General features: G+C 40.0%; 1 protein-coding gene across 3 annotated transcripts in view; it reads right to left on the reverse strand.

Annotated features, from left to right (window-relative positions):
- Positions 1–18,397, reverse strand: part of LOC122808646 — a 411,096-nt gene that overhangs the window by 125,109 nt on the left and 267,590 nt on the right. For all 3 annotated transcript variants that reach the window (XM_044079616.1, XM_044079615.1, XM_044079614.1), the window contains one exon: positions 2,559–2,714. In XM_044079616.1, coding sequence (XP_043935551.1) covers positions 2,559–2,714 — 156 coding nt within the window. The remainder of the gene's footprint in view (positions 1–2,558; positions 2,715–18,397) is intronic.

Consider the following 18,397-nt stretch of genomic DNA (forward strand, 5'->3'; position numbering starts at 1 on the left):
AAACTTGGAGGTATTTAGGAGAAATGGCAGTGGAATTTTTAACCAGATTGTTTAATGAAATCTTGGAAAATGAGAGGATTCCTGAGGAATGGAGAAAAAGTGTTTTGGTACCGATTTTTAAGAATAAGGGTGATGTGCAGATCTGTAGTAACTAAGAGGGATAAAACTGATCAGTCACAGCATGAAATTATGGGAAAGAGTAGTGGAAGCTAGGTTAAAAAGGGAGGTGATGATTAGTGATCAGCAGTATGGTTTCATGCCAGGAAAGAGCACTACAGATGCGATGTTTGAGAGTGTTGATGGAGAAGTACAGAGAAGGTCAGAAGGAGTTGCATTGTGTCTTTGTGGACTTAGAGAAAGCATATAACAGGATGCCTAGAGAGGAGCTGTGGTATTGTATGAGGAAGTCGGGAGTGTCAGAGAAGTATGTAAGAGTGGTACAGGATATGTACGAAGGTATTGTGACAGCAGTGAGGTCTGCTGTGGGAGTGACAGATGCGTTTAAGGTGGAGGTGGGATTACATCAAGGATCAGCTCTGAGCCCTTTCTTATTTGCACTGTTGATGGACAGGTTGACAGACAAGGTCAGACAGGCGTCCCTGTGGACTATGATGTTTGCAGATGACATTGTGATATGTAGTGAGAGTAGGGAACAGGTTGAGGAGACCCTGGAGAGGTGGTGATATGTTCTAGAGAAGAGAGGAATGAGGGTCAGCTGGACTAAGATGGAGTATATGTGTGTGAATGAAAGGGAGGATAGAGGAATGGTGAGGATGCAGGGACTAGAGTTGGCGAAGGTGGATGACTTTAAATACTTGGGATCAACAGTTCAGAGTAATGGCGAGTGTGGAAGAGAGGTGAAGAAGAGAGTACAGGCAGGGTGGAGTGGGTGGAGAAGAGTGTCAGGAGTGATTTTTGACAGACTAGTACCAGTAAGAGTGAAAGGGAAGGTCTACAAAAGGGTAGTGAGACCAGCTATGTTATATCGGTTGGAGACAGTGGCATTGACAAAAAGGCAGGAGTCAGAGCTGGATGTGGCAGAGTTAAAGATGCTAAGATTTGCATTGGGTGTGTAGAGGGTAGACAGGATTAGGAATAAGTATATTAGAGGGTCAGCCCAGGTTGGACAGTTTGGAGACAAAGCCAGAGAGGTGAGATTGTATTGGTTTGGACATGTGCTGAGAAGGAATGCTGGGTATATTGGAAAAGGATGCTAAGGATGGAGCTGCCAGGTAAGAGGAAAAGAGGAAGGCCTAAGATAAGGTTTATGGATGTGGTGAGAGAGGACAGGCAGGTGGCTGGTGTGACAGAGCAAGATGCAGAGGACAGGAAAAATGGAAACAGGTGATCCGCTGTGGCAACCCCTAACCAGGAAAAGCCGAAAGAAGAAGAAGATTTGCCTGGCTGCTGAAGACAGACATTTGACTCCTATTGTTTTTGTTTTTTCTTTTAATGACCTTACTACTTCTTTGATTTGTCCTAGAATAAATGCTTTGAAGACATACTCTCTAGGGATACAATACATTTTATCGTGTCCTGTTTCATCTGCTGCAGATCTTTGAAGTCTTATATGTCTCTTTGTTTTAGCTGCAGAGTTTAATGCTGTCCCCAAGGTGAGGAAGGGGTAATTCAAAATAAAGAGAAAGGTGAGTTTTTTTAACTATTTTCTCTTTTCTTCCAGTTAGTCTGACCACAGAGGCAGCATATTTAGAGATTAAGGGTATCGAAGCAAAGCCCCCATGTTGTGCAAAGGGTAATGCAGTGGCAAAGTTCTTATACAAAAACAATGCTCATTTAGCTGATGTAATATTTTATGCTACTTGTTTTTATGGCTCATAACCTTATAGAAGAATACTAGACTAGCTGTCTTGGAGGGCCATTTTAAGCCTAGCCAATAACCCATGGTCAGAATCAAACCCTGTACCGTGTGTCTATGAGGTACAGACCTTAGTCATTATTTCAAGCCCAGCCTCTGGGGGTGCTAAATTATTATGGATTTTAGATATTTAGATTTGAGATGTTTTCCCTCCCAGGTTAGCAGGATTCAGCATTTTATCATGACTATCTTTTAATATGTAGCAGTACACTTTTTTATCCATGTTCTGATATGATTAGGGACAGTCACTACTTTGTGCTGACACCACTGCCCCTTAATTGACCTTTCTATTACAATTAAGCTATACTGCTGACCTGTTGTGGCAGGACTGTGCTGTGTCACTTAATTATCTTCAGCTGTTATCATGACTATCTTTGAATATGTAGCAGTACACGTTTTTATCCTTGTTCTGATATGATTATGGATAGTCTCTACTTTGTGCTCTCACCACTGCTCATTAATTGACCTTTCTATTACAACTATGCTATACTGCTAACCTGTTTTGGCAGGACTGTGCAGTGTCACTTACATTATCTTCAGCAGTTTCTCTTCCCACTTGTTCTAGCATGATTACATGGAGCAAATTCAATATCCATGCATGCTGTACAATGTACGAGTCTTAAGTGCCCTGCTGTTTAATTCTTTGCCTCGCACATATAGCAGAAAATGACTGAGAACTCACCTTTTATGACATGAAGTTTAATTACATCTAATTCAGAAGAATAAGAAGTGCATTTGTAGGTTCCACCATCAGGCATGGTAAGTTTTGATAGCTTTATGGAGTAGTTCCCTTTGTTATAGTCGAAAGTTGTAATCCGATTATTACTATATCCACTTCCTATAAAGTAATAACACAAGAGTAAAATGACACTTGTTGCAGTCCTAGTTTTAAAACTATTTCCTTCAGTTCACATCCTATTATTACTATATAAAGATTATTGGGATATTAATATTAGCCTCTGTATTACTGGTGAAGAGTCTGGCGTTATGTGCAATTAAGACAAATGTAGTCATTATAATAAGCTACATTACATAAATGTTATGATGTTCAGCATTTCACAGAGACAGTTTAGTTTCTTTTTCTGATGGAGTGCTCCACTTTGACAAAATCTGCCCTCCTGAAGTTTGGATGTATCAGTCCTGATTGCACCATATTGATAGCCAAGTTAATAACGAACCTTACATTTGACAAAAACATGTTCCTAAATGTTTACCTGTTTCAGTCTTTAGACCCTCTGTCCCTTTCATTTAAGAAGATCATGTTTAAGAATTCTTTTTTGAGTAATTTCCAGAATTAACCATCTGTATTCTGCTGCTGTAAGTCACCACAGATTATCTTGTGCTAGAGTAATGCTGTATAGATTTTGCAGTTTGTATCTGACATACTCTGCTCCCCATCAACAATATCATCCCTTTGTACATCATACTGAGGATAAAAGTCATCATCTGTTATCTTTTTCTTTTTCTGTGAGGAGGAGTTCTCTACATAACCTCTGTACAGATGACTAACCCATATCCTGTCTCAGGTGTGACACATAACTGCTACTCTCCTTTGTGTCTATTAAGGGCTTTATTTCTTTAATTCCTTCTTTTACTTAGGTGACAAGTAAAGTAAGTACTTAGATAACAAGTAATGTTATACTTCATCAAACTGTGCTTAATTGACCATCCCTTTGTACACCAGTCTGAGGATTTAAGTGATCCTCCCCTGAGGTTGGAAGACCCTGAAGGAGGTAATATTAAATAATGAGGAGCATGGAGTTCATAGGTATGTACTAAGCTAATGCCCTGGAGCCTTTACAAGCCTAGCCCCAAAAAAAAAAAATTGCCCAGGCACCATGCCACCCGATGTTAGTTCACAGTGCCCCTATCCAGTAGGGCAACAGGAGTAATCCCTGTTTTGAACTTTCTGTTACCCATCCACTCGTCAAGATTTCTCTTGAAGAGGTCCAGTGAGGTGCTCTGCTTGACATGAATGGGGAGCTTATTCTAGAATATGGGCAGTCTTTGGTGAGATGAACCTGTCCCTCCAGCATGTCCTGTTAATTGTGATAATGAGGTTGTGATCTCTGGAGCTTGTGGCGTGGGGGGATTGGGATTTCTTTAGGTGTAGCCTTTCAAGTAGGGCTGGATCAGACATGGCTTTGAAAGTCAGGCAGAGATCACCTCTAAGTAGACAATAAGAGACAGAGAACAGCTGAAGTTTCTTGAGTCTGTCCATGTAGAACATGTGTTTAAGGCCAAGGATCCTTATTGTGAGGTACTTTGTGGCCTCTTCAGCTGTTGTAGGTGTCTGGTCAGGTACATGCCAAACAGGGTGTTATATTCGATGATTGGTCTAATGAGGGATGAGTAGAGAGGGATGATGACCTCTTTCTTCCTGCATGCGAAACCTTTGGATATAAGATGTGCCACGTAGAAGGGCTTTCTAACCACAGTGGCAATGTGGTGGTCAAAGGTGAGGTGGCTCTCAACCTGGGTGCCCAGATCTCTTATGTTGACCTCTTCAGTGTTCAGTGGGCTCCCTTCAATGTGGTAATTTGTGGGAACTGAGTTTTTTCCAAAGGGAAGATAACGCATTTTTTTTTGGTGTTAAGCTTCAGGCCATGGTTTTGATACCAGTCATTGGCCTCAGAGAAGCCTTTTTGTAGGATGTCTGCATCACTTGGGGAGTTGTTAATGACTCCTAGCTTGAAGTCATCAGCAAACTTGGCCAGCCAGAGTCCTTCTGTGTTGGGAGTAAAACTCTGTTTGCATCTGCATGGATGTGCGAAAGGCTAACACCTGACTTTACCCCTTTATTTCATATATATACCTGCACAAGCATGTTAATAGCTATATAGAAACAGCAGTACCTACTAGGAAGAAGTACAGAACTAACTCAAAAAACAAGTCACCCTGGTGGAATCACAAAATCAGTCAGATGTATTACAGGAGAAAGAAAATCATGGTAAAAATTAGGAGGTGCAGCACCCAGCAGGATAAAAAGCACTCTAATTAAACTAAACAAACAACTCAGAGGACAAATAAAGTCTAGCAATGCCAAATTTGAGGTAAGTTTGGTCTCCCAGGCCAAGGACAACCACAAAGCATTCTTTAGCTATGTTGGCAACCTCAAAGGCAATACACAACTGTGTGCAGAACTCATTGTAAATGAAGCCACCTGTACTGAGCCAGAAGATACACCAAACCTCCTGACTGATAAATACAGCTCCAACTTTACTCCCCTTTCCCCCTTAAACTTCCCTCAGGAAATATCATCAAATATAACCCCCCCTACTATCACTAGGAAACAGGTCCTTAATGCTCTCTCTAAGACCAAGAACACTGCATCAATGGGCCCAATGTCCCAGGATGCCTTCTCAATAGAATAAAACATGACCTATCAAGGCCTCTGGAATTACTATTTAACTGTAGCCTCCAAACAGGCTTCATGCCTCATGAATGGAGAAAGGCAACAGTCATCCCTCTGCACAAAGATGGGCCATTTACAGACCCTGGAAACTACAGACCCATAAGTCTCACTAGTCTTATATGTAAGCCATGGAAACAATGATCATGGAGGTGACCAACAGAGAGATAGTAAACCTCTAGACACTGGAAAGAATGATCATGGAGATGATCAACAGAGAGATAGTAAACCTCCAGACACTGGACCCAACACAGTTTGGTTTCGTCAAGGGCAGATCATGTTTACTCAACCTGGTTGGCTTCTTTGAGAAGATAACCAAAGCAATGGATGAGGCCAAAATAATTCACACTGCCTACCTTGACCTGGCCAAGGCATTTGACACAATATCCCACTCCGGTATTGTTGACAAACACAAGAGATTAGGTACTAACCCGTATGTCACCCAGTGGATAGCCAACTGGCTCACAGATAGGACCCAGGAAGTTAGAATTGGGGAGTCCACCTCTACAAAGAGGCCAGTCACAAGTGGAGTCCCTCAGAGATCAGTCCTTGGGCCGTTCCTTTCTGGCATTTACTTCACAGAAGTCAAGGCCAATCTCATTGGTCTCTGGCTGACTAAATTTCTGATGATTATAAATTAGGAGCTGTCATTGAATCTCACATTGACACAAATGTATATACTATACTACTCAGCAACAGCTCCTCATGGTCCTGCAGAGTGGTCCTAGCAGCAGAGAACTGAGAAAAGCAACTACTTTCCTGATTTAAGTATTTTTTGCTGTTTTTTACCTGAAATACCTTCTCTTGCTTACCTTGAACAAGCTTAAACTGTTTTTTTAACTGTTTGTTGCATTATATATTATCTGCACTTAAAGTTTCATTTAGTCGAAAATTGGTCAAAAGTTGTTTGTTTGTTTGTTAATTTAACTGTTGAGGCTGCCCACTAAAGTGTGCTAGCCTGTGTGACTGATTTATTACTGTTTCCTGCATTTCTGTGTGCTTTCTATCTCAAAAACAAACAAAAAAAAAAAATATCCTTGTTTTCCCACCTCTCCTTGACTAGTTTACACCAGTATACAGGCTTTGCTGTATTCTCGGCTGTGGTGTAGTTCCTGTGGTGTCCATTGCCTTACTTGGATAGAAGGAAGTTTCTTTGCTCACCAGTGGGAGTGGGGAGCCTTGAGCAGCCTATCTGTCCCTGAAGGAGTGACCTCAGCACAAGAGCTTGTAGTAATTGGTTGTGTTGGACCATTTCTAGCTCTTTTGAAGTTCCCTGTTTAAAATCTGCCTCTGAGCATTTTATTTTTGGCTATACTACTCAGCAACAGCTCCTCGTGGTCCTAGCAGCAGAGAACTGAGAAAAGCAACTACTTTCCTGATTTAAGTATTTTTTGCTGTTTTTTACCTGAAATACCTTCTCTTGCTTACCTTGAACAAGCTTAAACTGTTTTTTTAACTGTTTGTTGCATTATAAATTATCTGCACTTAAAGTTTCATTTAGTTGAAAATTGGTCGAAAGTTGTTTGTTTGTTTCTTAATTTAACTGTTGAGGCTGCCTACTAAAGTGTGCTAGCCTGTAACTGATTTATTACTGCTTCCTGCATTTCTGTGTGCTTTCTATCTCAAAAACAAAAAAAAATAAAAAATATCCTTGTTTTCCCGCCTCTCCTCGACTAGTTTAGTCCAGTATACAGGCTTTGCTGTACTCTGGGCTGTGGTGTAGTTCCTGTGGTGTCCATTGCCTTACTTGGATAGAAGGAAGTTTCTTTGCTCACCAGTGGGAGTGGGGAGCCTTGAGCAGCCTATCTGTCCCTGAAGGAGTGACCTCAGCACAAGAGCTTGTAATAATTGGTTGTTTTGAATAATTTCTAGCTCTTTTGAAGTTCCCTGTTTAAAATCACGTTTGCGGCTTGGCATGGTTGTGCGCATAGCGCAGCACCAGTTAAACAAGGTTAAACTTGTTTTTGGCTCCGCCAAGTCTGCTCTTCAAATTTTCCCTTAAGAAAGCTCTACTCTTATAATAATCTAGTCTAATCGCTTTATTATAAGCCTAGCACTTGTTCTCAAAACCTCTCTTCTAAGTAAGCACTCGCTAACTAAAGTAAGCACTACATCCACCTACCTTCCTGTGAGTACCCTCTTCCCTTAAAGGCACAGCACTCCTTTATAATATTCTAGCATGTTGAGTGGTAGATTGCTGGCATCCTCTCCGGTTCAGCTGGTTAATCTGGGAATCTTGAGACAATGCTACAATTGTCTCATGTACACAGACAACCCTCTCCTCCTCCCAACAAACACAAATACATGTGAGAGATGCAACTATATAGCCAAACTGGAGGCTGAACTCTCTCAACTCAGGACTGGCAAGACCAGACAGGAGGAGAAGGTAACCACACACACACACCAAACCCAGTCCCACATAGGCCTACCACAACTGCAAACCAAACACATAAAAACACAAAGACATACTCAGAGGCTCTAACAAAAAACTTACCAAAACAACAGAGGCTCCCAAAGCAGACACCCAAAAATCCACCACCCCAAAACATAACACATGCATCACATACTTCAATAAATCAGTGTGTCAAACAATCACAGCCCTTAAGGCCAAGCACCATGCCTGATACACTAGTAATAGGTGACTCTATAGTCAGACACACTGACGTTCTGCTTACCAGGCTGAACAAGGAGAGTGTAATGGTGAACTGCATATCGGGAGCTAGGATCCGCCACATAACACACATACTCAGGTCACTCCAAAGCAAGTACAAATATGACTCCGTCATTGTCCATGCCGGCGTGAATGTCCTGAGATGTACCTCCCTGAACTACATGAAAAGAGACATAGAGGAGCTCTCTGATTATGTAGCCCAGGCTGGTATGACCCTGACCCTGAGCAGCATCTTGCCCTCACCAAAAATGATGCCACAATACAAAGACAAGATGACCAGCTTTAATAATTGGCTCAAATACTGGTGTCATTCTAGGGGGATCCAATGTCTGTCTGCTTGGGATGACATGCTGGACAAGCCATGCTGCTTCGCAAGGGATGGCTTACACCTGTCACCACTGGGCTTCTGGATATTGGCTAAGGCTCTTGCCTCCCCCATAGTGCCTTTTTTAGGCAAGGCTCAAAAGACAAACCCACCTCCTTAGAAAACAAAAATGGAAAAAAATTAAGGGTAATGCTGCTCAACGCCAGAAGTCTAAATCTCAAGATGCAGGCTCTCGAAGCACTCCTCAGTATGGAGGACATCGATGTCTGTGCAGTAACTGAAACCTGGTTCAAGGCTCCTGAGAGCACCCCAGCGCTACCAGGCTATACCTCGTATCATGCTTTTCGGCCCCAAAACTTGGGCCAAACCAAAAAGGGAGGGGGAGTGTCCATATTCATCAAGGACACCAACACCTCTAGGTTAGTGGCAACACATGAAGCATCAGAGACCATCCAGGTGCAACTAACCATACGCAAAACTGCTATACAACTGGTAGCATGTTACAGACCACCCTCCCAATCTCAGGAACCCAACTCAGCCTTCCTGAAGACATTGGAGGATATGAATGTCTCACCAAACACCATCATATTGGGAGACTTCAACTACCCTAATATAGACTGGAAGCATTATTCTAGCCCAAACACCCTAGCCAAAAGGTTCCTGGAATTCATAAATTCAAATGCAATGGAACAGCTAGTCACCTCTCCCACAAGGGGAGATAATATACTAGACCTGATCATCACAAACATGGGGACAAAGTGCTCCACACCGGAAGTATACCCTTCACTAGTGAGATCTGACCACAAACTAATCACTCTGGATATACATATCCCACCTCCACCCCCAACACAAAAGACTACAGTGAAAAACTTCTCAAAAGCCAACTTTACACTTCTTAAAACTGAGATGGTATCTTTTAAGCCCAGTGGGACAGTGGAAACCACATCCCACAATGCAGAATCCTTCACAAATGCTTTCTATGGACATCTCCAAGAATGCATGGATCATGCAATCCCAAATAAAACCAAGATCCTCTCCACCAAGGGCAGGCATCCTGTCTGGTGGACCCCAGCCATAAACAAATTGTATAACAAAAGAAGGAAGCTACTGCACGACAGAGCAAAATCCCACAAAGAGAAGGCATCTCTGATCAGCACTAGTAGAAAGCTACGTTCTCTCATAAAAACATCCAAGGCCAACTTTGAGAGAAAAATCGCTATGGACACTAAAGATAACCACAAGGCCTTCTCAGCTATGTTAGAAACCTGGGCGGAAACCCTCAGATATGTTCAGAGTTAGTTCACAATGACAAAAAATACACTGAACCCACAGATATTGCCAACATTCTGGCAGACAGGTTCAGTGCAAATTTCTCCCCTCCCTCACCCCCAAAAGAAGAAATACTTATCCCAGATGATTGTAACCTCCCTGTCATCTCAGATATCCAGGTGAGAACCGCCCTCAGCAAAGCTAAAAACACAGCATCAATGGGACCTGACGGTATCCCGGGTTGCGTGCTACGTGAACTTCAAGAGGAGCTAAACCCACACATAAAAATGCTATTTAACCTTAGCCTTACTACAGGACATGTACCTGAAAACTGGTGTACAGCAACAGTAGTCCCACTCCACAAAGGAGGCACCTCTACTGACCCTGGTAACTGCCACCCCATAAGCTTAACCAGCCTGGTCTGCAAAGCTATGGAAAGAATCATTATGGAACTAATAAACAGAGACATTGGGGACTTACAGACACTTGATCCCACCCAGTTCGGCTTTGTAAAAGGCAGATCCTGCCTTTTAAACCTGGTTGACTTTTTCAAAACAGTCACTAGAGCCATTGACGAGGGCAAAGCAGTCCATACAGCCTACCTGGACTTGGCTAAAGCTTTCGACACAATACCCCACTTTGTCATCATAGACAAGCTCAACAGCTTAAATGTAAATCCATATGTCACAAGATGGGTGGCAAACTGGCTAAAGGATAGAACCCATAAAGTCAAAATTGCTGGAGACATGTCAGACTCAAAGCCAGTGACAAGTGGTGTCCCACAGGGCTCTGTCCTGGGACCCCTCTTGCTCGGCATTTATTTCTCAGATGTGAAAGCAAACATGGGAGGGTTGTGGCTGACAAAGCTCACAGATGACTGCAAACCAGGCACCATAGTCGATACACCAGCTGACACATACATCCTACAGAAAGGCCTCACTGAAACGGACAACTGGTGCCGGAGTCATGGCCTTAAACTAAATGCCAAAAAATGTATAGTCATCCCCTTTGGGAAAAACAAAGTGCCCACAAATTATCACATAGGCGGTAACCCACTGAGTATGGAAAAAGTAATCAGAGACCTGGGGACTCAAGTCGATAGTGACCTCTCATTTGACACCCACATTGCCAAAGTGGTAAGAAAGACTTTCTATCTTGCCCACCTTATCATGAAGGGATTCACATCCAGATCAAAGGAGGTCATTGTGCCCCTGTACTCCTCCCTTATCAGGCCCATGATTGAGTACAATGCCCCATTTGGTATGTACCTCACCCGGCACTTGCAACAGCTAGAGAGACCCCAAAAGTACCTCACCAAGAGGATCAAGGGTCTCCAACATATGTCATATGCTGCCAAACTAAAGAAACTCCAACTCTATTCAGTAGCATACCGCCTACTCAGAGGTGATCTGTGCCTGACGTACAAGGCCACGTCCAATCAGGAATTGATGGACATGCTCCACCTCAAAAAATCCAAATCCATCAGAACCACAAGAGCTAAAGATTTGAACCTCAGCACGATTATGAATAGGACATGCTGGAGGGACAGATTCATAACTCAGAGGCTTCCCATACTCTGGAACAGAATCCCATTTCAGGTTAGGCAGAGCCCCTCACTGACTCTCTTCAAGAGAAATCTTGACGAGTGGATGGGAGATTGTAGGTTTACCCCAGGCATCATCTCTGTGTCACTACTAGACAGAGGCACAGTAAACTAATTCTATTATGTAAAGGGGTCTTCACTGTGTCACTACTAGACAGAGGCACAGTATTCTAAATCTATTCTGTACACTTTTGTACCATTACATGGGGTGGCAAAAGCCACATCATTATGGCTAGGCTTATAAATGCCCCAGGGCAGATAGCCTAGTACCAAACTATGAAACTATGTTTTTGGGGAGGGGCTGACACAGACAAACAACTGGTGTCAGAGTCATGGGCTAAAACTATATGCCAGCAAATGCATAATAGTATCCTTTGGGAAGTCATCCATCCCTGGTAACTATCATATTGATTACACACCCCTTAGAGCTGACCCAGTAATCAAGGACTTTGAGACACACATAGATGGTAATCTACCCTTTGATCATCACGTGTCTACAGTGGTGAGGAAATCATTCTACATTGCACAACTTATAAACAAAGGTATGGCATTTAAGTCCAAGGAAGTCATTGTTCCATTGTATTCAGCATTCATCAGACCTATCATTGAGTATAATGGCCTCTTTGGTATGTACCTATCCAGGCATATCCAACAAATGAAATGTCTACAGAGGTTCCTCACTAAAAGAATACAGGGCATAAATACTATGTGCTATGCAGACTGCCTCAAGTCCCTATCCCTGTATTTTGTCTCCTACAGGCTTTTGAGGGGATATCTATGCCTGGCATACAGGGTATTGTCAGACCCCACTCTGATGGACCTCCTGCATATCCACAAAACAAACAGTACCAGAATTACCAGTTCTAAAGACTTTAACCTTGCCTATGATATAAATAGGACCTGCTGGAGAGATAAGTATGTATCTCAGGGACTACCTTGACTACGGAACAGGCTCCCCATTCATGTGAAGCAGAGTTCCTCTATAATCTAATTTAAGCGCAACTTGGACAATTGGATGGGAAACCAGAAATTCATCCCTGGTTTGGCACCTATATCTCTGAAGCAAACAGGTAACCTGTAAATGTTCATCTCCCAGGCCCATGCTTACACTTATCAAGGGTATCAGAATTCGTCAGAGATTTGTGATGCATGGCTAGGTTTAAAAATTCCCTTGTGGTCATTAGCTTAGTAAACAACTATGAACCTATAAACCTGTATATATATATATATATATATATATATATATATATATATAAATATATATATATATGTATAGGTATATATATATATAAATATATTTATATATACACACACACACACACACACACACACACACACACATATATATATATATATATATATATATATATATATATATATATACACACACACACACACACACACACACACACACACACACACACACACACACACACACACACACACACACATATATATATGTATATATTATGGATCTACTTCATATAATCACAAGCTCACATGACTTTCAAATCATTGAGACGAAAACAGAGAATACCCATAACAATGAAATGCTATGATCTCTAACCTTGTAAGAATGACACCCGTACTGCACATGCCAAAAGAAGGTGTTCAGTGGAGATCGATCGCAGAGCACTGACAGAATCAGCTGCTCCACTTAACACTTCAGATTACATAAAAATGTGAAGTTTTTAATGTTTTGCAGGGTACCCCTGTGACCCCACACCCCCTGCTAATTAAATATACCAACTCCAAGATCACACCATAGTGGGGAAAAGGGTAAATTTCCCAATCCTCACTGCACCGCAATCTCCATTCCGAAAAAAAAACAACATTTTTATGTTATCTGAAGTGTTTAAGTGGAGCAGCTGTTTCTGTCAGTGCTCCGCAATCTCCATTGAACACCTCCTTTTGGCATGTGTAGTACGGGTGTCATTCTTACAAGGTTAGAGATCATAGCATTTCATTGTTATGGGGTTTTGCTGTTGTCATCTTGATGATTTGAAAGTAGATTATGTGAGCTTGTGATTATATGAAGTAGAGCCATATTTTTTTTATTTAATTTACTTATCTGGTCAGTTATATAACTACAAAGACTAAGTAGAATGGAACCAAGATATCGCAGCCAATATTATATTAATGCTGCCCCTCCTTACCAAATATATTTATGATCATGTAAACATTTAGAAATTTCCACTTCTTACTGACTTAATTCTCTAGTTGATTTAATCTCCTGTCTGAAACCAAGAACCAGTTGTCAGTTCTGTCCTGAATTAGTTATAATTTTTTTTTTCTATTGGGGTTGCAGGAGCCACAGATAGATACAGTTATCTTGGATTCTTAAGCATATATTGTACATAGGTCCTTTGACAAAATGCATGATGTCTTTGTTCTGTCAAAAAGGCAGCAACAGATGTTGAGGTTAGATCCTAACACTATAATGTGCTTCCTACAGGCATGTCAAAAGACTACACCATAGTGAGGAATAAGGAAGCAATCCAGGACAACCTGAATGTAGTTTCAGGCTGTAACCCTAATAAGTCCAAGTATGGCATGGAGAAGCTATATCAAGTTAGAATTCACCATCCGGCACAGCACAGGAAGTCCTTGCCTGATTTTTGTAAAACTTATTATCAAAACAGAAGCTTCACAAAAAAAAAAAAACAGTAAATCAAGATGAAAAGATATGGAACACTTGTAATATCACAGTTCTTCATGATTTAGCTACTGAATACCCCAAGGGAGGGTAATACATGGCCCTTTTTGTTAAGGAACTGTTAGCCAGAATCGGGTCTATATTAGAAAATCAAAGTTACGGATCTTCGAATACCATATGGTCGACACCATATGATCGAAGTTCTGTAACTTCGAAATTAAAAAAAAAATAAAATAAAGGAAACATACCCTGACAGGTTAAAGCAAGGGGGCAAGCCCCCCTGTACCCCCCACACCCACCGCTACTTAAATATACCAACTCCAAGATTGTGCTACAGTGTAGGAAAGAGAAATCTTTCCTTTCCACCCCGTAGTGCATTAAAGTGCAATCTCGGAGTTAGTATATTTAAGTAGTAGGGGGGTGAGGGGTGCAGAGGCTTGCCTTTAACCCGTCAGGTATGTTTCTACTAATTCCTTTTTTAAATTTGAGATTGAACTTCGATCATATGGTGTCGACCATATGGTATTCAAAGTTCCGTAACTTCGCTTTTCTAATATATACCCACCAGAATCACCTATTTTAAGATGGGCCACATATATTCTGATATTTACCTGGAGTATAAGCCCTTACAGGGCTAATGATCATCTTCAAGCTTCTGATTCACAGAGGAGCATATTTCCCAAGGGAGTCATGCTTCACTACTGTGCTGTCAATGGTTGCAAATTGCATTCAGTTAAAGAAAAGTTGTGCATAAAACCTTCTCTGCACAGAATCTCTAGTGCAATCTGAGACGGATGCAATCTCCCACTGACTGTGTAGAGGTGTATTTTGGTCTGTAAGGCAGGAGTGAATAGTTTGTATCATTTGGGTGCTTTATAGCGGTGCTCTACTGAATGTTTTCCATGTCATCTACCTGCACACAGGGTACAAATGTAGAGACTTGCTTTAGTGTTGTTGAGCATGGCAGGGTAGTTGTAATAGTTTAATAATGCAGTTAATTATTGGAAAAGTTTGTAAACATAGAACAGGTCTGAATTTAAAGCAACCACCTTTGTCTGTCTGGCATTATACATATGCTCACTGCTCAGGTATGTTTTTGAGATGTGAGACAGTGTAATATGAAGGGCAGAGTGCTTCCTTTAATGTTCTATTTTTTCAGTGGCAACATGCATACCTCTCAAGTGTACCTCATTATGAGGAACGTACCTCATTTGGGGTCTTAAAAAGTTCACGTTCCTCAAAGTTCATCAAAAGTTCCACATTGATATAGAGTCTGTCACACATTCAGTGCTAGGAATTCTTTTAATTGAAATCCATGGTAAATAGAAATAAATCATATTAATTCATTAAATGATCTTCTTTATAAGTAAAATCAGCATATTTTAACCATCCTATCAAATGCCTTCCTTGCACCATTGCCCTTTATTCCAACCTATTAGCTTAAATCCAATCAATTTGATTGGTTGCTAAGGATTTTATCAATGGAAAGGGAATCCAGAGTTTCAAACGATCTGAAGAAGGCAAGGCCAAAAGAGCTTATCGAAAGTAAAAGGATTCCTTACTAATATTTTATTGGATTTTGTGTCGTTTTCAGTGAAGTTCTAGAAATAAACAGGAATTTCATTTTATGTCAGTTATGGTTACTATTGTTGTGGAGTTCCACAAATTTTTAAGATAACCATTTCAAATGTCAGGACCCACTTCAGTGAGTCCCAAAATACAGAGACAGAAGGGTCAAAAAACAGACTTGCATATGCCAAGTCTCACTTGGCCATTTCTCAGAATATTCCCTTTTCTCTGAGATATAACGATCTTCAAGTAATCTATATATATTTATATTGCTATATACGAAAAAAAGGCCAAAAACCACTTAAAAACACAAAGCTTACAAGTGAAGTGGTAGGAAAACGCTGGTAGAAAAAGTAACACTTCAATCACTACAACCAGAATGTTTTATTAGGTAAGCGCTTTCGGTGGTGAAAATGTCCCACCTTCATCAGACCAAGAAAAACATAAAATAATACACTTTATATAGTCATATCACCAAATTGATTAATAATTTAATCACTAAAAGCCAGTTAGTTAATTACTTAATTAAATTACCAAAATTTATAAGTATAAATATAACCATACACAATATAAATGCAATATTAAGAACACCATGCACAATATTATATCTCACTTATATTAATAATGACTAACGGAATATATAATAAATTACATATTAAATGCTGCTAGAAAACCTAAATAAAACTATAATACATGCTAAATGACAATCCCCAAAATGGCACAAGAAAGAAAAAAGAAGAAACTCTATGCACACATTATATGTATAACATCAAACATATCACTATTTTCATAAAATATGTTTGAAATATGTTTGAAATATGTTTTAAATATGTTTGAAATCTGTTTGAAATATGTTTGAAATATGTTTGAAATACATGCTAGCTAAAACCAGCTGTGCTGGAACACTATTATATAAATATAAAAATAAAACTAGTTAATTATGCTAATTTTTGAAAACTTATATGTGCGTATATAACCATACTTATAAATGAAACTCTTAGCTTATCTATTCAATGCTTTCAGTTTTAAAACACTTTTGATGGAAACATAATCATTTAATCCAGGGAAAATATATGCAGCAGTTCTAATTTGCCAATACAACTCATTCTGTTCAAGTAATAGTTGCCAAGGCCCCCCTCTTGGATCTAAAGGGGTCTGATGTAAAACTAAAAATAAAAACTCATGAGTTGGAAATTGCAATACATGTCTCTCAAGAGCATTATTAACATCCCCTTTGCTGACAGCATAGCAGTGTTCATATACTCCCTGCCTCAATTTCCGCTCAGTCTTCCCTATGTAGAATGAGGGACAAAATTGACAACTTGCAATGTAAACAACTGCTTTAGAATCACAATTAACAGAGCCATTGATTCTATAAATCTTATGATTAATATTGGCAGTAGTGCTCACCTGAATAAACTTGCATTGTGTACAATGCCCACACTTACGCATACCTAAATGTGCCCGTTGGGAATGACCATAACTCCTGTTCTTATGGTTCTCTAATAAATTTTTGAGATTCAAACCTCTCCTGAATGTGAAGTGAGGTCTGATACCCAATTTAGTACAAATAGAAGGCTCTTCCAAAATAACCGCCCAATTTTTGATGAAAATCTCCTTGACCCTTATAGTACTAGAAGAAAAAGTGGACAGGAAACTAAGATGTAGTGGTTTATTTTCATTGACTGTTGTATCATTCTGCAGACTAACCTGGATAAGGGTAAGAACATTGCCCTCAGCCTGAGACCTACTAGCCAAAATGGGTTTAAAAAAACTGGATGATCTCTTATTTTTCACTTCAATCATTATGTCAATAAGTAATTTATAAGGATACCCCCTCCTCAAGAACATTGATTTTAGCTTTTCACATTCCAAATCAAAATCAACATCTTCAGTAACCATCCTTGCAGCCCTTACCATCTGGCCTTTAACAATTGCCTTTTCTGATGGTAAGGGTGTTCACTAGTATAAAACAAACATGCATTAGAGTAGGTGGGTTTCCTGTATATAGAAGCTTTATACTGTTTGTTGTCCCTGTTGTTAATGAGTTTCACGTCTAAATATGTTATACTGTCAACTCCTACTTCATACGTGAATTCAAGAAAATCAGTTTTGTTTGTAATATGCTGTATATACCCTTCAATTAGATTAATATCTCCCTGTCATACCAGGCATATGTCGTCCTGGTATCTAGTATACCAGAGGACATTTTCTTGGAACTCACTATCAGTGAACATATAATTATGTTCCCAATAGGCCATAACACTGTTGGTGAAGCTTGCCCCACAGGGTGACCCCATAGCCACTCCCGTGTTCTGTAAGAAAATATCTTTGTCAAACATGATGTAATTATTAGACAATATTAAATCTAAAAGGGTTTCAATTAAACATATTTTACCATGATCGACTTTCTTGAAAAATATAAATTCCCCAGTCCATTCAAGTCCTAATTGATGAGGAATTACCGTATACAAATCTTTAACATCAATAGTCACAAAGATGTTATTGTCCTTATACTCCAAGTTATTAATATTTTCCAAGAAGCTCCATGAGTCACGACATATTTGTGTTTCTTGGTAAATAAGAGGTTTTAAAATATTGTCAACCAATTTAGCACATGCGAAAGTAATGGAACCCCTACCATCCACAATTGGTCTAAAAGGGGGGTCATGGATATTTTTGTGTAACTTAGGAGATCCAAATATAATAGGAATACTAGGAGCTGACATAGAAAGATATTGAAAGGTATCTATATCAATGGAACCTTCCAGAAATAAATTGTCTAGGGTACTTCTAATGAAACGATATGCGGTGTGAACCTGATTAAGGCTGACAGGAGTATACACCTCAGATTCAAGATGTTGACACATCTTACTAATGTAAGTAGACTGATTCATAAAAACTAAACTCCCTCCCTTGTCTGGTTTCATAACTCTAATATCACAATCATTTATCAAATCAATATATTGCTTCTCTTCTACAGTAATATTAGTGTTAAATACTTGTTCATGTGCAC

The sequence above is a fragment of the Protopterus annectens genome, chromosome 8.part0 (genome assembly GCF_019279795.1).
Source record: "Protopterus annectens isolate FY-2018-M chromosome 8.part0, PAN1.0, whole genome shotgun sequence".
Lineage (NCBI taxonomy): Eukaryota > Metazoa > Chordata > Ceratodontiformes > Protopteridae > Protopterus > Protopterus annectens.